The following is a 17,498-nucleotide window of genomic DNA, read 5'->3' as shown; positions in this document are numbered from 1 at the left end:
GCTGCTGCTTCACCTGTGTTTTGATCAGGAGATTCTGCACTCTTTCAGAAGATGTGTAAGAGCGCCCCCTACTGTATAGCAGTGAAAACACTGGGAAAGAGTTACTAGTTTTATTGATCACAACATACTCATTTTAGTATGCATTCTACAGTGTGGTATGCTGTAAATATAACACACTCACAATCCTCTCAGTGTTCATGTTGTTTATTGTGTGTTATTTGTGCGTCATCAGCCCTGACAAATGCTCAGTCTGGTGACTTTATTGCGAATATCATCTCTGAGCATCTCCACCTGAGCGTCCAGACCGGACAGTCGCGCGCCGTTCTCCTCAATCGCTGCCGCTTGCTGCCGTATGGACGCCTCCTTATCTGAGAGACACAAACAACACGAGCGGTTACCATGGGTTATAATGGGATGGATGTTTTGATTTTATTCTAAAATGCATTAAAAATTGAACCTTTAGTCACAAAAACAGTGTCAGTTCAGTTCATTCGACCAACTCTGATACAGTGGATCAATTCTTAATGTATTCAAATAGTGAATTGACTTGTTTGAATCATGGAATTGATTCACTGAAGCAATCAAATCAACTTACTGAAGCTATCATTTGATTCAAATGAGCAGATTCAGTGAATTGAGTCTATTTACTGATTCATAACTCTGATTCAATGATTACAATCGTTCATAAACCATATGAGCGGTAATGTGTGTGCATGACATTATGGGATGGATGTTTTGTGGGCGTTACCTTTCAAAGCATTCATGATGTCGGAGGTGTCCGTCATCAGAGACTCCGCCTCCTCCTGCAGTTTTAGTAGACGGGCGCCGTCTTCCCCAGCCTGTGTGTTTTCCTCCGCGGCCCGTTTCATCCTCTCTAACTCTTCTTTTAAGGCCTCCAGTTCCTACAAACACATGCTTGTTTACTAACAGAACCATCACTGACTAGAACAGGTGAGCGTTGGGTGTGTCTGGGTACCTGTGCGGCCTCGTCGGCCTCATCTTGAGCCGAATTTGCCTGATCTTGAGCTTCGTTCGCTAGCGCTTTTCCTGTCGTCATGTCATTCTTCAACTCATCCAGCAGGGGGCGAATATCACCCAGCAGCCCTGAGATACCCACAATCCCCTGCTCGGCGGGAACCAGCGCATCCTCTATCTGAGAGAGACAGGAGATAAATCATGTTAATTTGAGTTCTGACGTCGTTTCTGTTGTTTCCGCACACATGACTCGAACTGACCTGCTTGACGTCCTTCTTGACGTTGTTAGCGATGTCGACGCTCTGCTGGATTTTGTTCTCCAGGTCGTCTAAAATGTCCTCGTTGTCTTCCATCGCCTTCAGAAGGCTCTCGCCGTCCTGCTGGATGCCAAACGCAGCATCTCTGCAGATCACAGTTTCACATCAGCCAAAAAATTCTGAACAAAATAATCAATAGGAATTCTGCGTGAACTTCAGAGCTACGTTCTAAACGTCGGAAGCGCTGTTGGCGTACCGTGTGTCGCGGGCCGCGTCCAGCAGGCGTCTGGCGTTCTCCAGCTGCGGGCCGGTGGCCGTCAGGACGCTGCTGCTGTCGGGCAGAGAGGACGTCAGATCCTGCAGCTCCTTCAGCTTCTGCTTCAGCTGCTCCACGGTCAGGGGGAACCGCGCCTCCAGAACCGCCTCGCACACCCGCTGGACCTGATCCGGGTCTGAGTGAGGCTCTGAGACGGGTGAGACACAGATCTTTACAACACTGCACTGCACACTACATACTACTGCACTTTACCAAACACTACATACTACAGAACTTTACAACGCTACACTACATACTACTGTGCTGTACTGAATAATACATACTAAAGCGTTGCACTGCACACTACATACTAAAACACTTTACAATGCTATACTACATACTACAACACTTTACAACGCTACACTACATACTACTGTACTGTACTGAATAATACATACTAAAGCGTTGCACTGCACACTACATACTAAAACACTTTACAATGCTATACTACATACTACAGCACTTCACAACGCTACACTACATGCTACAGCACTTAACTGCACACTACATAATAAAGCATATCAAAATAAAGTTCAAGCAGTGACACGAGTGTGTTACTGACCTGACAGGAAGTCCTTCAGTGTGTTGATGAAGTCTTTGGTGTCCTTCAGGTCTCCGTCCACGTTGGCTCGCACCTGCTTGATCTGATTGGCCAGCTCATCAGTGGACATTCGTACCTTATTGACCGAATCTTCAGCATCCTGTATCTGTATTTCAGAGAATCAATGTCAATGTAAGTCAATGTAAATTCAAAACGGACTATACTTATTAGTCTTGCTAGCTGGTCTTGTGCGGTCATAGTGAAAGTGTGTTGTGTGTTGGTACCTGCGCTGCTGCTAGTGTGATTTTGTCGTTGAGCTCCTGTAGTTTGGCCTTGACCTCGTCGGCGTCCTGAAAGGCCTTGTTAGCGTTTGGCAGTGCTCCTGTGCAGGCTTCCTCCGCTCCACACGGGGGCGCTCCGTCAGGAGGACACAGGTCACCTCCGCAGCTCTCTGGAGTGCAGGGCTCCACACGATCACCACCGCACACCTGTCAAATACACCTTTACTGACCCGTTCAGCTATAAACAAACTCTTTCCGTCAGCGAATATCTCACCTTGGTGGCGATGGGTGTCAGATTGGGCCGCGTCGCCATATCCTTCTTCAGCTTCTGCAGGTCTTTAGTGTTTCCTGGCTGCACGGCGTTCAGGTCGCCCAGTGCGTTTTCTCTCATGCCCTCGGACTTCTTCAGGGAGTCTATGGTGGTGTTGGCTCTCTTGACGGCGTCGGTCGATGTCTCATACGACTTCTGAATGGCGTAGAAGGCACCTGAGAGCGAGAAGGTTTACATTAGCGATCAAGCTACAGAATCAGATGCTATAGACGGAGAGCTGGATACGCACTGGCATTGGTGGATCCGGCGCCATTGGTGAAGGCGTCTCTCCGGGTGAAGTATTCCAGACGTAGGGACGACAGGAGCGTCTGCAGCTCGTCCAGACTTCGCTCCAGCTCTCGGTCCTGTGGCTGCGACAGCAGATCGTCACTCAAGCCATTCATCTGAGACCTGGAAAGAGCGGCGGGATGTTAGGATGACTTCATGTTTAAATGAACTCTGATGGAGCTTCAGTTTGAAAAAACTCTGTCAAACTCTGTCGTCATTTATAGATGCCCATTTACACCACCTGTTTATTTTTTTATTGTACCTTTATATCCCCAAAAAAAGAGCATGTGTGTGAGTGTGTGTGTGTACCGGAGTGCGTCGAGTCTCTGCTGGGCTTGGGTCAGTGCACGGCTGGATTGCAGCGGGACAGACACAGACTCCTGGATCAGTATGAGAGAGTCCCGGAGTGCCTGGATCCTGCGGCTCGTGTCGCTGGACGTCGGCCGGCCGCTGGAGGACAGCAGGGTGTTGGAGAGACGCTCCAGGCCGAGCGTGAGCTCCTGCAGGCGGGTGTTCATGCTGAAGAAGCAGGACGGGCATGCCGGGCATTCTGGGAAACTGGCGCAGTGGCCACGGGCGCAGACGTCACAGCGGGCGCCGGTAATGCCTGGTTTACAGAGGCACGCACCCGTGCGTTTATCGCAGCCACCCAACACGGTGCCTGAACGCTCACAGTCACACTCTGACACACAAACCAAACATTTCAGTGTTACATTGTATTAAACACAACAAATACATTAAAATAAACACAAAAAAAACATAAATTAAATGCTAAAATGTTCAATTAAATTAAATGTATTTTGTATTCTCTATCTCTAGATTGTTGATGTCTGTAGCCAAAAATAAATTTCCACCTTGGTGACAATAAAACTAACTAACTTACTAACTTACTAATTTACTAATTTACTAACTTACTAGCTAACTAGCTAACTTACTAATTAACATAACTATTTAACTGACTTAGTATCTATCTAACTAACTTACTAACTAATTATACTAACTTACTAATTAACTTGCTAACTTACTAACTTACCTACTAATTTACTAACTTACTAACTAACCTACTAATTAACTTGCTAAATTTCTAACTAATTTACTAACTTACTAACTAGCTAACTTACTAATTAACTTAACTATCTAACTAACTTACTATATAAATAACTTACTAATTAACTTGCAAATTTACTAACTTACTAACTATCTTACTAATTTACTAACATACTAACTAACGTACTAACATACCTACTAACTTATTAACTAACTTACTATCTAACTAACTTACTAATTAACTTGTTAAAGTACTAACTTACTTACTAATTTACTAACCTACTAACTATTGTACTAACTAGCTAACTAACTTACTAATTAACTTACTAAGTAATTTACTAACCTAGCTAGCTAACATACTAACTAGCTAACTTACTAACTTACTAATTAACTTACTAACGTACTAACTTACTAATTTACTAACCTACTAACTAACATACTAACTAGCTAACTTACTAACTAACTTACTAATTAACTTACTAATGTACTAAGTTACTAATTTACTAACTTACTAACGTACTAACAATTTAGCTAGCTAACTATATAGTGAGCTGTTGACATGTGAAAGGAATGAATGTCGTGTTCGTGTCGGCAGGAAACACTCACGTCTGCAGCCAATCTGTGGATTTCCATATGTGTTGTCAGGACAACCGCTGCAAGTCCGGCCCCCGATGCCATGACGACAAGGACACTGACCTGTGCGCTAAACCACAAAGAAAGACACGTAAGAACCTCCTGTGTGTAAGTGTGTGTGTGTGATGATGTGTGTGACTGTATGTACCTGGTCACAGGTGGTGCTGCGGGCGTTGATGGGGTCACAGTCACATGGTTGGCAGCCGTTGGGCGATGACGGGTTCCAGTAACCCGCAGCACAGCGGTCACACGCTAAACCCTCCATGTTAGGGCGACACACACACTGACCCGTCAGCTGGTTACATACACTGCTGACCGACCCGACAGAACAGGAGCACTCTGAACACACACACACACACACACACACACACACACACACACACACACACACACACACACACACACACACACACTCATTAAACACATTCATCTTGAAGACCTTTATTTCATTTAAAATGTTATATTTATTTATTGCTAATTTAATATGTATTAATTATTTTTGTGTGAATGTAATATGAATCGATCCTTGTGTTTTTATATGGATTATTGAATATGTGTTGAATGCCGTGACTCACTGGAGCAGCCGAGAGGATAACATAAGATATTAAAACATAAATTAAGTGCTAAAATGTTCAATTAAATGAAATGTATTTTGTATTCTCCGTCTCTAGGTTGTTGATGTCTTTAGCCAAAAACAAATTTCCACCTTGGTGACAATAAAACTAACTAACTAACTTACTAATTTACTAATGTACTAATTTGCTAACTAACTAAATAACTTACTAAATTTCTAACTTACTAACTAACTTATTAATTTACTAACTTACTAAATAGCTAACTTACTAACTAACTTACTAATTTACTAACTTACTAAATAGCTAACTTACTAACTAACTTACTACCTTGCTAACTTACAGACTAGCTAACTAACTTACTAATTTACTAACTTACTAAATAGCTAAATTACTAACTAACTTACTACCTTGCTAACTTACCGACTAGCTAACTAACTAACTTACTAATTTACTAACATACTAACTAGCTAACTTAGTAACTAACGTACTAATTTACTAACTCTAGAACTTAATAATTTACTAACTTACTAAACAACTTACTAGCTAGCTAACTTACTAATTTACTAACTTACTAAATAGCTAAATTACTAACTAACTTACTACCTTGCTAACTTACTAACTAGCTAACTAACTTACTAATTTACTAACTTATGAACTAACTTACTAATTTACTAACTTACTAACCAACTTACTACCTAGCTAACTTACTAACTTATTAATGTACTAACTTACTAACTAGCTAACTTACTAATTTACTAACTTATGAACTAACTCACTAATTTACTAACTTACAAACTAACTTACTAATTTACTAGCTAACTTACTAGCTAACTTTCTAATTTACTAACTTACAAACTAACTTACTAATTTACTAACTAGTTAACTTACTAATTTACTAACTTATGAACTAACTTACTAATTTACTAACTTACAAACTAACTTACTAATTTACTAACTTACTAACTAGCTAACTTACTAGCTAACTTACTAATTTACTAACTTATGAACTAACTTTCTAATTTACTAACTTACAAACTAACTTACTAATTTACTAATTTTTAAAATAACTTACTAATTTACTAACTTACTAACCAACTAACTACCTAGCTAACTTACTAACTAGCTAACTAACTTACTAACTAGCTATTATTTTTGTGTGAATGTAATATGAATCTATCCTTGTTTTATATGGATATTGAATATGTGTCGGATGCCGTGACTCACTGGAGCAGCCGAGAAGATTGTTGGCGTTGAGGTTGTAGTATCCGGCTTTACAGCGGTCGCAGCGTTCGCCCTCCACGTTAGCTTTACACACACACACTCCTGTCCGGTCACACTGACCGCCGTTCTCAGAGCCCGCGGGGTCACACAGACAGCCTGAGGACAGACCTTCATCATCAGCATCATCATCCACATGTGTATTGTGTGTGTGTGTGTGTGTGAGTGTGTATGTGAGAGTGTGTATCCTCACGCAGGCAGGCGTCGGTGCTCCTCATGTCGCTCAAAGGGTTTGGGTAGTAGTTTTGGATGCAGCGCTCACAGTTGGGTCCTGTGGTGTGATGTGAACAGCCGTCACACACTCCTCCGCTGCGGCGGCCCGTCGCCTCGTACCGCGCCGGGTCAAAGTGACAGCGATCGGCGTGATTATTACAGTCACAACCTGCACAAAACACACCAACATAATACTTCTGCCCTTTCTTTGAAGTGATTTGAGCTGTGATTTCTATTCTCTCTTTCTTTGTGCAGTGAAACTGTATTCAATATCTGACGTACGTTTGCAGGTGTGTGTGTTTCCGCTCTCCGCTGGTGTCCAGGGAAGGTCGTTATAGAAGTCGTCACATCGCTCACAGTTCACACCGGCCGTGTTGTGCTGACAGTCACACACGCTTCCCACCTGCAGAACACAAACACACATGCATGAGCTGTGTGAGCTTTACAGTATGTGTGTGTAGTGTGTGTGTGTGTGTGTGTGTGTGTGTGTGTTTGACCTGTGCGTTGGGCAGGCGGTTGCTGCTGGTGTCGTGGAGGCAGCGGTCGGCGTGTCCGTGGCAGAAGCAGGAGCCGATGACCTTCATCTCGCGCAGGGCGTAAAACTGACTCAGACTGCGGCCCGGCATACTGGGCACCGAACCCAACTGGGTCAGATTGACCCGCAGAGCCGTGAACCCGGACGCCACTGAGGGTCAAAGCAGCCGTCAATCATCCGATCGGGTAGATAATAATCAGTCAATCTCATAAAGTCAAAACATCTCACCTTCAATCTTGTATTCGTTCGGTAGGTCGACGTTTGTGAACTGACGGAGAGGATAAAAGTAAACCTGGGGAGAGGATGGAGCCAGTTTATTAAAAACACAAAATCATGCTTTGGTAAATCATAACTATAATATAAAAAGTTATAATTATGACATAAGTCAAAAAGTTATAATAATGAGTCATAATTTCAAGTTAAGCCATTATGAATTGGTATGTCATAATTATGAATTTTTATGTCAAAACTTAAACTTTTTGACATATTTATGACTTAGAATGTCATGATTTCAATTTTTTGTTATCATGAATAAGTATGTCATAGTTTTGACTTTTTTGTCCATTTTTTATCATAACTGACTTTTTATGTAATAATTTTTGTCATCATTTTAACTTTTTATGTCAAAACTTAAACTTTTTGACATATTCATGACATTTATGATTTACGAATGTCACAAATTTAACGTTTTATTATCATTATTTATTAGTATCTAATAATTTCGGCTTTTCTTCTCATGACTTAGGCAAGGCAAGGCAATTTTATTTGTATAGCACATTTCATACACAATGGTAATTCAAAGTGCTTTACATAAAGAAGAAGAATAAAAATAGAACATAAGGAATAAACAGATAATTTTGCTATTTGGATTTAAAATGCATTAAAAGTCAGAATCATGATGATACATAAAAGATATAAAAATACATTAAAAATGAAATAAAAACAGGAAAAGAATTTAAAGAAATAAAAAGATAATACGTATAAAATAAAGTGCAAACAGTTCGGACATAGCACAGTGCTCAATCAGCAAATGCATAGATAAAAAGATGTGTTTTGATTCTGGATTTGAATGTGGCTACTGTTGGAGCACACCTGATCTCTTCTGGAAGCTGGTTCCAGCTGCGGCTGGCGTAACAGCTAAAAGCAGACTCTCCTTGCTTTGAGTGAACCCTTGGTATTTCTAAATGACTTGATCCTGATGATCTGAGTGATCTGCTTTATATACTATGAACATATCTGCAATGTATTGAGGTCCTAGACCATTGAGTGATTTATAAACAAGTAACAGTACTTTAAAATCAATTCTAAATGCAACTGGAAGCCAGTGCAAGGACCTGAGGACTGGTGTGATGTGTTCATGTTTTCTAGTTCTGCTTAGAATCCTGGCAGCAGCGTTCTGTACGAGCTGCAGCTGTCTTATGGTCTTTTTGGGAAGACCAGTGAGGAGCCCATTACAATAATCCAGCCGGCTGGTGATGAAAGCATGAACAAGTTTCTCTAAGTCTTGACTGGAGATAAAGCATCTAATTCTTGCAATATTTTTGAGATGATAATATGCTGATTTAGTTACTGTCTTTACATGGCTACTGAAACTGACCCCAAAATCACACCAAGATTCCTGACTTGATTTTTAGTTGTTTGACCCCTAGAGTGAAGGTACATGTTCACTTTGAGAACTTCATCTTTGTTTCCAAACACAATGACTTCAGTTTTGTCTTTGTTTAACTGAAGGAAGTTTAGGCACATCCAATTTTTAATTTCATCAATGCATTGACACAGGGAGTCAATGGGGCTGTAGTCGTTAGGTGATAGGACTAGGACTTAGCATGTTATAATTTTGAGTTTTTATTGAATATTTGTATTAATTATAACTTTTTAAGATATAATTTTGACTTTCCATCTCATAATTATGACAGTATGTCATAATTTTGACTGTTTGTCATAATTTCAACTTTTGTCATAATTTAATAATATTTCATAATTTTCATACATTTCATAATTTTTTGACATACTTTTTGTTATAATTATGACTTTTAATCCACAAGTTTGACTTTTTGATATATTTTAGAATGTCATGATTTCCACTTTTTGAATTAGAATGTCATAGTTTTGATTTTGAATGAACTTTGACCTTTTTTGTCATAATTTTGACTGTCATTATTTAAAATTTCTAACATAATTTTCTTTTTAAGTCATAATTTTGACTTTATAAATATGACTGTCATAATTTTGACTTTTCATCTCATAAATATGAGTAAGAATGTAATAATTTTGACTTTTTATGTCAAGTTTCTGATGATTTTCATACCTTCTGGTCCCTGTAGGGATCGTCAGCGGTGGAGGGCAGTGTGTAGCAGTAAGTGTCCTGGAGGCTGCGAGGGAACGACGTGCCCACCTGAGGAAAGGTGGACGGACAGTCGGTGGCCATGTACAGGACGGGCTGCCAAGAGCGCCCGAAATCCCTCGACCTCTCGATGATCAGCGCATCAGGCCTCGGGCCCTATGGATGAGAAAACCAGCCGTTAGAAAGTGGCACTTTCACATAAAATAAAGGTAATGAGACGAATCAGATACCTTAAAAGACAGTAAGACGGATTCCAGCTGATACATTCCATTTAAATCCAGCTGCAGCGTCACGGTACTCACATCTGGAATAAACACACAATTAACACTGGAAAACCTTTAAATGATGGAGTCACAAATACTTTTTTTCCCATGCAAGTTTCCATCAAACTGTACTGCATAATCTTGAAACTAATACATTTTATGAACTACAAATAAATCTAAGTATTTAATTAAAATGAATTAAAAGTAGGCTAAAAACTACTACAGTTTGGTAGAGTAAATGGCCTTTAAATAGCCTACATACGTCAGCCAAACTTGTACGTACAAACACCTGACACATATAAAGAGATGTTTAAGTAAATCTCTCTTACAGAATGTTGTTTTTATACCTTTCTTGGACTGCCACCATCGGTGGGGCCCGACGCTGGAGATCACGTTCTGGATCCTGTGAGCATTATACGCCGCGGGGTTCCGAGAGTCACACGGACAACATTTCATCTTCCACTGGGACACAGACAGCTCGCTTTAGACATTTGACTTGGACTCTGTGTTACTGTGTTACGATGTAAAGCAGTTCTCAGATATGTTTTTGGAGGACATTTTCACCACATAAGAAAAAAGTTGGTAAATCATCTTAATGACATAAAAAGTCATTAACATGACAAAAAGTGGGCATACTAAGAAATAATTTAGAATTTTATGTCATTATTATGACATTAAAAGTCGAAATGACAAACAAAATGACATACAAAGTCAACATATTTATGTTCTCTGGCATAATTTTGACTTTTATGTCATAATTATGACATTAAAAGCTGAAATTATCACTTAGATTAATAATGACAATTATGACATTAAAACGACTTTCTGTCATAATTATTACTTTTAAGTCAGAATTTCGAATTTTGTCATAATTTTTGCTTTTTGATGTCATAAATTGACTTTTGAAGTTATAATTGCATTAGTATGTAATTATTTAAATTTGGACTTTTTATGCTGTAACAATGACTTTAAGTTATAATTTCAATGTAATATTAATTATTTTGATTTCAACTTTTTATGCCATAATTATGAATTTATAAGCAATATTTTCAACTTTTCATCTCATAATTATGACTTAGTATGTTATAATTTAGACTTTTTATCATAATAATGACATCTGAAGTAGAAATTGTGACATACTAAGTCATGACTAGTGATAATAATATGACTTATAGTTTTCTTTAAACTATTATGACTAAGTCATAAGTATGAGATTATAAAATCAAAGTTAAAAAGCTGTAATATTTATGACTTTTAAGTCAGAATTTCAATTTTTGTCTTAATTATGATGTTTTTTCTTATGTTGGGAAAAATACATCCATACATTTGAGTATCAACGTTGTCTCAGATGTTTCCCCTCAAATAAACACAGGCATAAATGAGCCATCCAGTCAGATCACAGAGCTAAAATATGTTGAATTATCATGAAAAACATGTAATTTCTCTGTATGATGAGCGTCGCCTCAGGCTGATGAATCTGAGTTTGTTAATTATTACGTCTCATCATGTCTTAATGAGAGCAGAATGCCTATGTGAAGATTTCATTTTACAAACCATCAGCAATAACCTGAATAAACATGTTCAACTCGAAATCAATCAGCCTCAAAAACTGCTGCTAGCGAAGCATGAAATCCAGAAATGAGGGAATGTCACGGAAACTCTTTATATTTATATTTCACCTTCAAATCATGAGAAAGAAAGAAGAAATATAAGATAATCAACCCTTTTCAGGACCATTAAGATTTTCTGTGTGTGTTATGATATTATTTCATGACAATTAAACACATTTACCTCTTACTTTCTCATTACTGTAATGTAAAATAAATATTAAATGATCTATATATTGATATATTTAAGTAGTATATTATAACATTTCTGCTCATTGAAGATTCAGATCTATTCATTCAGGGTGATTATTTACAGTTAGCAGCTTAAGGAGAAACATCTGATACTCAAATGAACCGTCACAAAGATCTCATCTGAACATGTTCCTCTGGGTGTGGTTTCTTGGCACTCAACAATAGCAGAACCAAACCAAACCCAAGATATGCGTCTGACTGAAAGAGCCGTGTGTTTTCCGGCACTCACCTGTCCGTGTGGAGTGCAGACCACCTCAGAGCCCATCAGACCGCAGGTGGAGGAGGCGTGCAGGCTCTGCTCTCGGCCCAGCAGCAGGTCGCCCATCGCAGGGTAACACGCACCGCGGCCGCAGTCCTGCTGCGCCCAACACACCGCAGACAGAGCTGCAGACCAGCACAACATGTGTTAAAACTGCACTTTACCAGGGAAAAATCATGCTAAAACTGACATATGCCACTGTGCTGAATTATTGCATATTCATACATCATGACATTTACATAATAAATGAAGAATATCATTGATTTACTATAATACCTGCCCAAAACCATCATGATTAACCCTTATAGGGTCTTTTTAGACCCCAAACGACATTTGCTAAAATAAAAAAAATGTTCTCTTTGTCCAAATGGCATGAAACTTTGTACAGTTGTTAATACTTTCTAGATCTACAAATAATATAAAACATTGGAGTGATATCTTGTTTTTATGTTAGTGTAGAAAAAAAGTCACACTCAGGGTCTTCTCACACTCAGACAACAAAATGCAATTTTGTAACAAAATAATTGTTTTTAAAAAACAAATGTAATTTTACTGTGTTTATTAATGTTTTTACTTCATGTTTGTGCACGGTTTGTGTTTTTTAGGATTTATCGTATATTTTAAATTTATATAAATAAATAAAAAAATATTTTTTTTTATACAAAAACAGCTTTTTATGTAAAATCCACTATATAAAAGACCCACATTTCATTCATGGGGATACCATGGATAATTTGACATGGTTTAGTGTGAGATTTTTGCCCATCTTTTGGAAAATGCAGTTTTAAAAGTAAAAAATATCACTTTATCCAGTAGATGGCAGCAGAGCTCCACTACTTGCTGTTTGACTGACTAAAAGACATCTTTTCACAAGTATTTTCAGCTGATTCATATCTAAATATTATGAAATCACAATTATGATAATAAAAATTACTTTTTGTCAAAGTTTAGTATTTTTTGTAATGAAAAAAATAAGTTTTTCAAAAATGTTGATTTTGAGTATGAATTTTGTCCATTTTGTAAGCGTGGTCTCATCATAATATAACAATATTGAAAAACTGATTTTTTTCATTAAATACTAAAAAATACTAAACTTTGACAAAAAGTAGCTTTTATTGTTATAATTGTGATTTTAGCAAATTGTGAATTTTTTACTTTTAAAACTGCATTTTCCAAAAGATAGGCAAAAATCTCACACTACACTATGTCAAATTATGCATGTTATCCACATGAATGAAATTTAGAAATGTTGGTCTTTTATACAGTGAATTTTACATAAAAAGCTGTTTTTGTTTATAAAAAAAAAATATTAATTTATTTATATAAATTTAAAAACATACGATAAATCCTCCAAAAAGCACAAATATGAAGTAAAAACATTAATAAACAGAGTAAAATTACATTTTGTTTCCCGGGGTCTGTGGAGACCCCAAAGAGTGTGCTTCCCAAACAAAGTTAAAAGCTTGATCACAACAAACCTGCTAATGAAAGAAAAATCCACGTCTTCATCCAGACAATATATCGATCTAAACGGATAAAACACAACTTTAGCTGAACTTTCTTTCAAACAGACACTTAAAATCACAGTTAATGTACCATGTTAAAATGAAGAACTCACCGGTTTGTGTGTGAAAGTTGTTGTTCTCTATGTGTGAAGTGCTCAAATGCAGCATGTGCCGCTTGTGTTCGGCTTTTATTTCAGGAGCTGCTCACCTGTGTGTGTGTGTGTGTGTGTGTGTGTGTGTGTGTGTGTGTTATGCCCTTCATCACAGCGTCACACCCTTCATAACATGAATCAACACGCACACACACACACGCACACACACACACTCACATCCTCACAGTAACAGAGATGGAATTTAATGGTGATTCATTGTTATGATACATGAGATGGACACAGATTCATAAACACTGTATTCATGTCCTGCGGCGGTTCAGGGCGCTAACAGCAGTCTGAGAGGAGTTTGAGCTGATTAAAGTGAGTGTGATCTTCAGATTTATACAGTCTCTGAATGAGATCTAAGTTCATAAACTCACAGTCCGGCGTTTCCGGTGTGTTTGCTGAGCAGTGAGTGTGTGTGATGAAGAGTGAGTGTGTGTGTGTTGTAAAACTCTTCGCCTGCAGGCACTGATTTCAGCTCTGTGTGTGTCGGGTGTGTCCCGTCTGAGGTGAGACGGTGACTCAGCACACGCAGACGGAGGAGCCACACCTGAGCGCCGCTGCCATACGTGTGTGTTTTATTATATGTACACACAAAGCAACACACATATAGATATTCAGAAATAAATGCTCACATACTGTAACAGGAAACCAGACATGGAGACAAGATGTCCCTCCTGAGGACCTAAGACTAGGGCTAATTCAATTTGATTACTATTCACATGCTTTTGATTTGATTCGATTATTTTGGATGTAGTATTTCAGTTTCAGCACATGGCAAATTTTCTAGAAGAAAAAAATCTCTCCACTAAAGCTGTAAACTACACATGAGAGTCAGCTGGTGCTACTATAATAATATTGAAGGTTAAATTAACTTATTTATATACAAACACTTAAATTACACTCAATGTTTTTATTATAAAAAAAGTTTAGAATTAGAATTCATTTTTGTTTGTTTTTTTAAATATAAACATTTAAATCGCGGCTGTCATAACTGATTTATTTAAAACATGCATTAAATATTGAAGAAAATGATAATGAATATGTAACGGTGCATAGCTATATTTATCAGAACGCTGCTTTCTAGAGTCACTTTTCTAGCTGACTGAGTTTATGGTCACTGAATATGTTTTTCTGAGGTAAATGTGACGTCACGTGACATTGTTTAAGTTTTATTGACGTCTTTCCGAGGTTGAAGCACTGATTGAGCGATTACACGAGACATGATACGGATTTCAGTAAGTTGTACTGTATATTTTAACATACCTTCAGATGTTCATGTTTATTTCGCTGTAACTGGTATTAAAGCGGAGGAGAGGATGATCACATGCTTCTCTTTAACTGAGGCGCTAAAGTGTTCTGTCACGCCACATTAAACAGCGCCAAAACGGTATTTATTTTCTGAATCTCATAATAAGATGGACGTCATTTGAAATCTGAGACTTTGCTTCATATCAAAAGAAACAAAGATTATTGTGATTTATTGGATGGGAGGAGCTACATATTCTGCTCATTCATCAGCTGAAAACAGACTAGACTAATCGATTCTTGGGATTTAAGAATCAATATCGGTTCATAAAAATGAGAATCGATTAAAATCGAGAAACTGATATTGTTTACCCAGCCCTAACTAAGACCTCTCCTCCGGCCCGTAGCCCAGGTATTCCAAGCGGCCACCTGGGATCTCCTTCACCGAATATACTGTTCCATCATCTAGTATCAGTGGCAGCAGGACCAGGCTCTGAAACAGGAGGGTGATAAGACTTGAAACATAAAAACTAGGCTGAATCCAGTAGTGCAAAGGGTATATGTGACGGGGTTAATCTGACGAACTTTGAGGAAGGCACCAATAAACACCACAGACAGTGACCTGAATAAGCTCTCCGTTTTCCACATAAAAACTAGAGGAGAATCCTGAGGATTTTCTGGCCAAACATCATCTCAAATGAGCTTGCTCAGTGTGATCAAGACAACATTGAGACCATCATTAATGGAGTTAAATGGTTAACTGAGGTTCGGGAGTGGGGCCACGCCTCAACCAATCACCTGACTTCTCAAAACCTTCTTATATCGGGCCGCCCCCTGCAGTACTGTTTGTCTCGTTCTCCTGAACCCTCCCTTTCTCATCCATTCAACCATCCTTACCATCCCTGTTCTCTTCCCTTCCAGGTTGTATTGGGGGGTGCTAACCACTCGAGAGATGATGCCCACTCTGAGTCTCCCGGCCACCAACACTAGATGCCCGGATCAACCTGATTACTCTTCATCCTCTCCCTATTCATCCCTAACCGTTTACCATCCCTTTCCCCTTCTTCATCCTCTCCCTATTCATCCCTAACTTTCTTTAATAAATAACTCTCCAACATTTATGGTTGTGGTGTGGTCCTTGCTCGTGAATGAGAAAAAGATGGAGGTGGATTGGATACGTGCTGAGGAGAGAAACAGCAAATATCTCCTACACAGCCCTTCACTGGACACCAGAAGGCAAACGCAAGAGAGACAGACCTGGCGACGGACAGTAGAAAGAGAGTTGAAGAGCCTGAGCCACACTCGAGGCACCTGAACAGACAGGAGTGGAGGACTTTTGTTGCTGCCCTACATGCCAGTGGCGTAAAGGGCAGTAAGTTAGCTGTTGGCTAGTCTGATGTCATGGGTGGATAGCCACACTTTCTGCCCGGGCTGGTAGGTGGGAGAGGTGGTCCTCCGAGCATCAGCATGGCTCTGTTGACGGTGCACTGCACACTGAAGGTGTTGGTGAGCGACGTCCCAGATCCTCTCGCTTGTGGGTGACTGATGAAACATCCGGTGCTATTTTGTCTTGAGGGATATTTTTTTTTGGTCCTCGTGAAGAAACAAGCTTATAAATCATACAGAATTCATTTTTTTGAAAATGTAAAAATGCAGAAGCTTTCTGTGATGGGTAAGGTTAGTGTAATGCTGCGTTCACACCGAACGTCAAAATTCGCGCCAGACGCGTCTAGCTGGATGCTTGAACATTTTGAAGTCAGACGCTTCAGACGCGCGTAAAATTCGCGCGTCAAAACAAAGTGTGTTCAGACGTGAATTCGCGTCATGGGAGGGGCTTCCATCTCTTTCTGCACAGATCCTCTGAATAAACACATAATCTCGTCAGTTGGAAACCTGTAGCGGCAATTTAACTCGGTTATGCCGGCCGACTTTTGCTAGCTAGAAGGTGGGCTAGTATCAACGGCTAAAATCATGCAAAAAGTTTTACAACTAACCAGATTGTCCGATTTCTTCGCTTATTCTCTTCCAGGCAAGGTCCTTTTTATTCCTGTCTCGATAAAAATATAATGACACATCATAGAGCTCAGGGTGGCCACACACAGCGACATCTTTGTTCTGGTCTCACCACTGATCACATCATAAACACGTTACTACCAAAGCAGAGTCCCTGATTGGTTAACGCGCCGCGAATTTACGCCAAAGTTCAGATTTTTCAACTCAGGCGTTTGGGCGTCAGACGCTCAATTCGCGCGTCAGCCGCGTGAACGCTCAATTCGCGCCGCGCCATTCGCGCGTCAACGGCCGATTCGCGCCGCAGGACACCTAGACGCGCGTTTACATTGACTTAACATAATCAGACGCGTTCGGTGTGAACATAAGAGCAGAGAATACATTTTGTACAGTATGAAAACCATTATGTCTATGAGAGTCCCCTCAAGGATAGTAAAACAAACGTGTGTGTGTGTTGATGTTCCTGTGGTATATTCTGAATGAGTGTGTGTTGTGTGGAAGGGCATTCAGACCTTCTGCTCTTCTGCTCCTGAAGTGCTGCGTGTTCACACACGTCTGAAACATCACAGCAGCTCAACAAAGTGATTTATGCAATATATCTCTAAT

At 39.3% G+C, this 17,498-nt stretch overlaps 1 protein-coding gene across 1 annotated transcript; it reads right to left on the bottom strand.

Moving 5' to 3' along the window:
• Nucleotides 1–159: 159 nt before the first annotated feature.
• lamb3 (laminin subunit beta 3) lies at nt 160–13,682 on the bottom strand. Its single transcript, XM_067398888.1, has 23 exons — nt 13,593–13,682; nt 13,453–13,500; nt 11,945–12,099; nt 10,204–10,318; nt 9,824–9,897; nt 9,558–9,749; nt 7,478–7,541; nt 7,212–7,399; nt 6,997–7,117; nt 6,695–6,883; nt 6,448–6,600; nt 4,797–4,987; nt 4,622–4,718; nt 3,278–3,650; nt 2,931–3,091; nt 2,645–2,856; nt 2,374–2,577; nt 2,111–2,255; nt 1,489–1,696; nt 1,236–1,377; nt 977–1,153; nt 749–902; nt 160–368 (listed from the first exon to the last, which is right to left on the bottom strand). Exons 1-23 carry the CDS (start codon nt 13,645–13,647, stop codon nt 229–231), a joined length of 3,558 nt encoding a protein of 1,185 aa, XP_067254989.1. The 5' UTR covers nt 13,648–13,682; the 3' UTR covers nt 160–228.
• Nucleotides 13,683–17,498: the final 3,816 nt, after the last annotated feature.

This window comes from Chanodichthys erythropterus, chromosome 10 (genome assembly GCF_024489055.1).
Source record: "Chanodichthys erythropterus isolate Z2021 chromosome 10, ASM2448905v1, whole genome shotgun sequence".
Classification (NCBI taxonomy): Eukaryota; Metazoa; Chordata; class Actinopteri; order Cypriniformes; family Xenocyprididae; genus Chanodichthys; species Chanodichthys erythropterus.
This window is presented reverse-complemented; position numbering and strand designations above follow the sequence as displayed.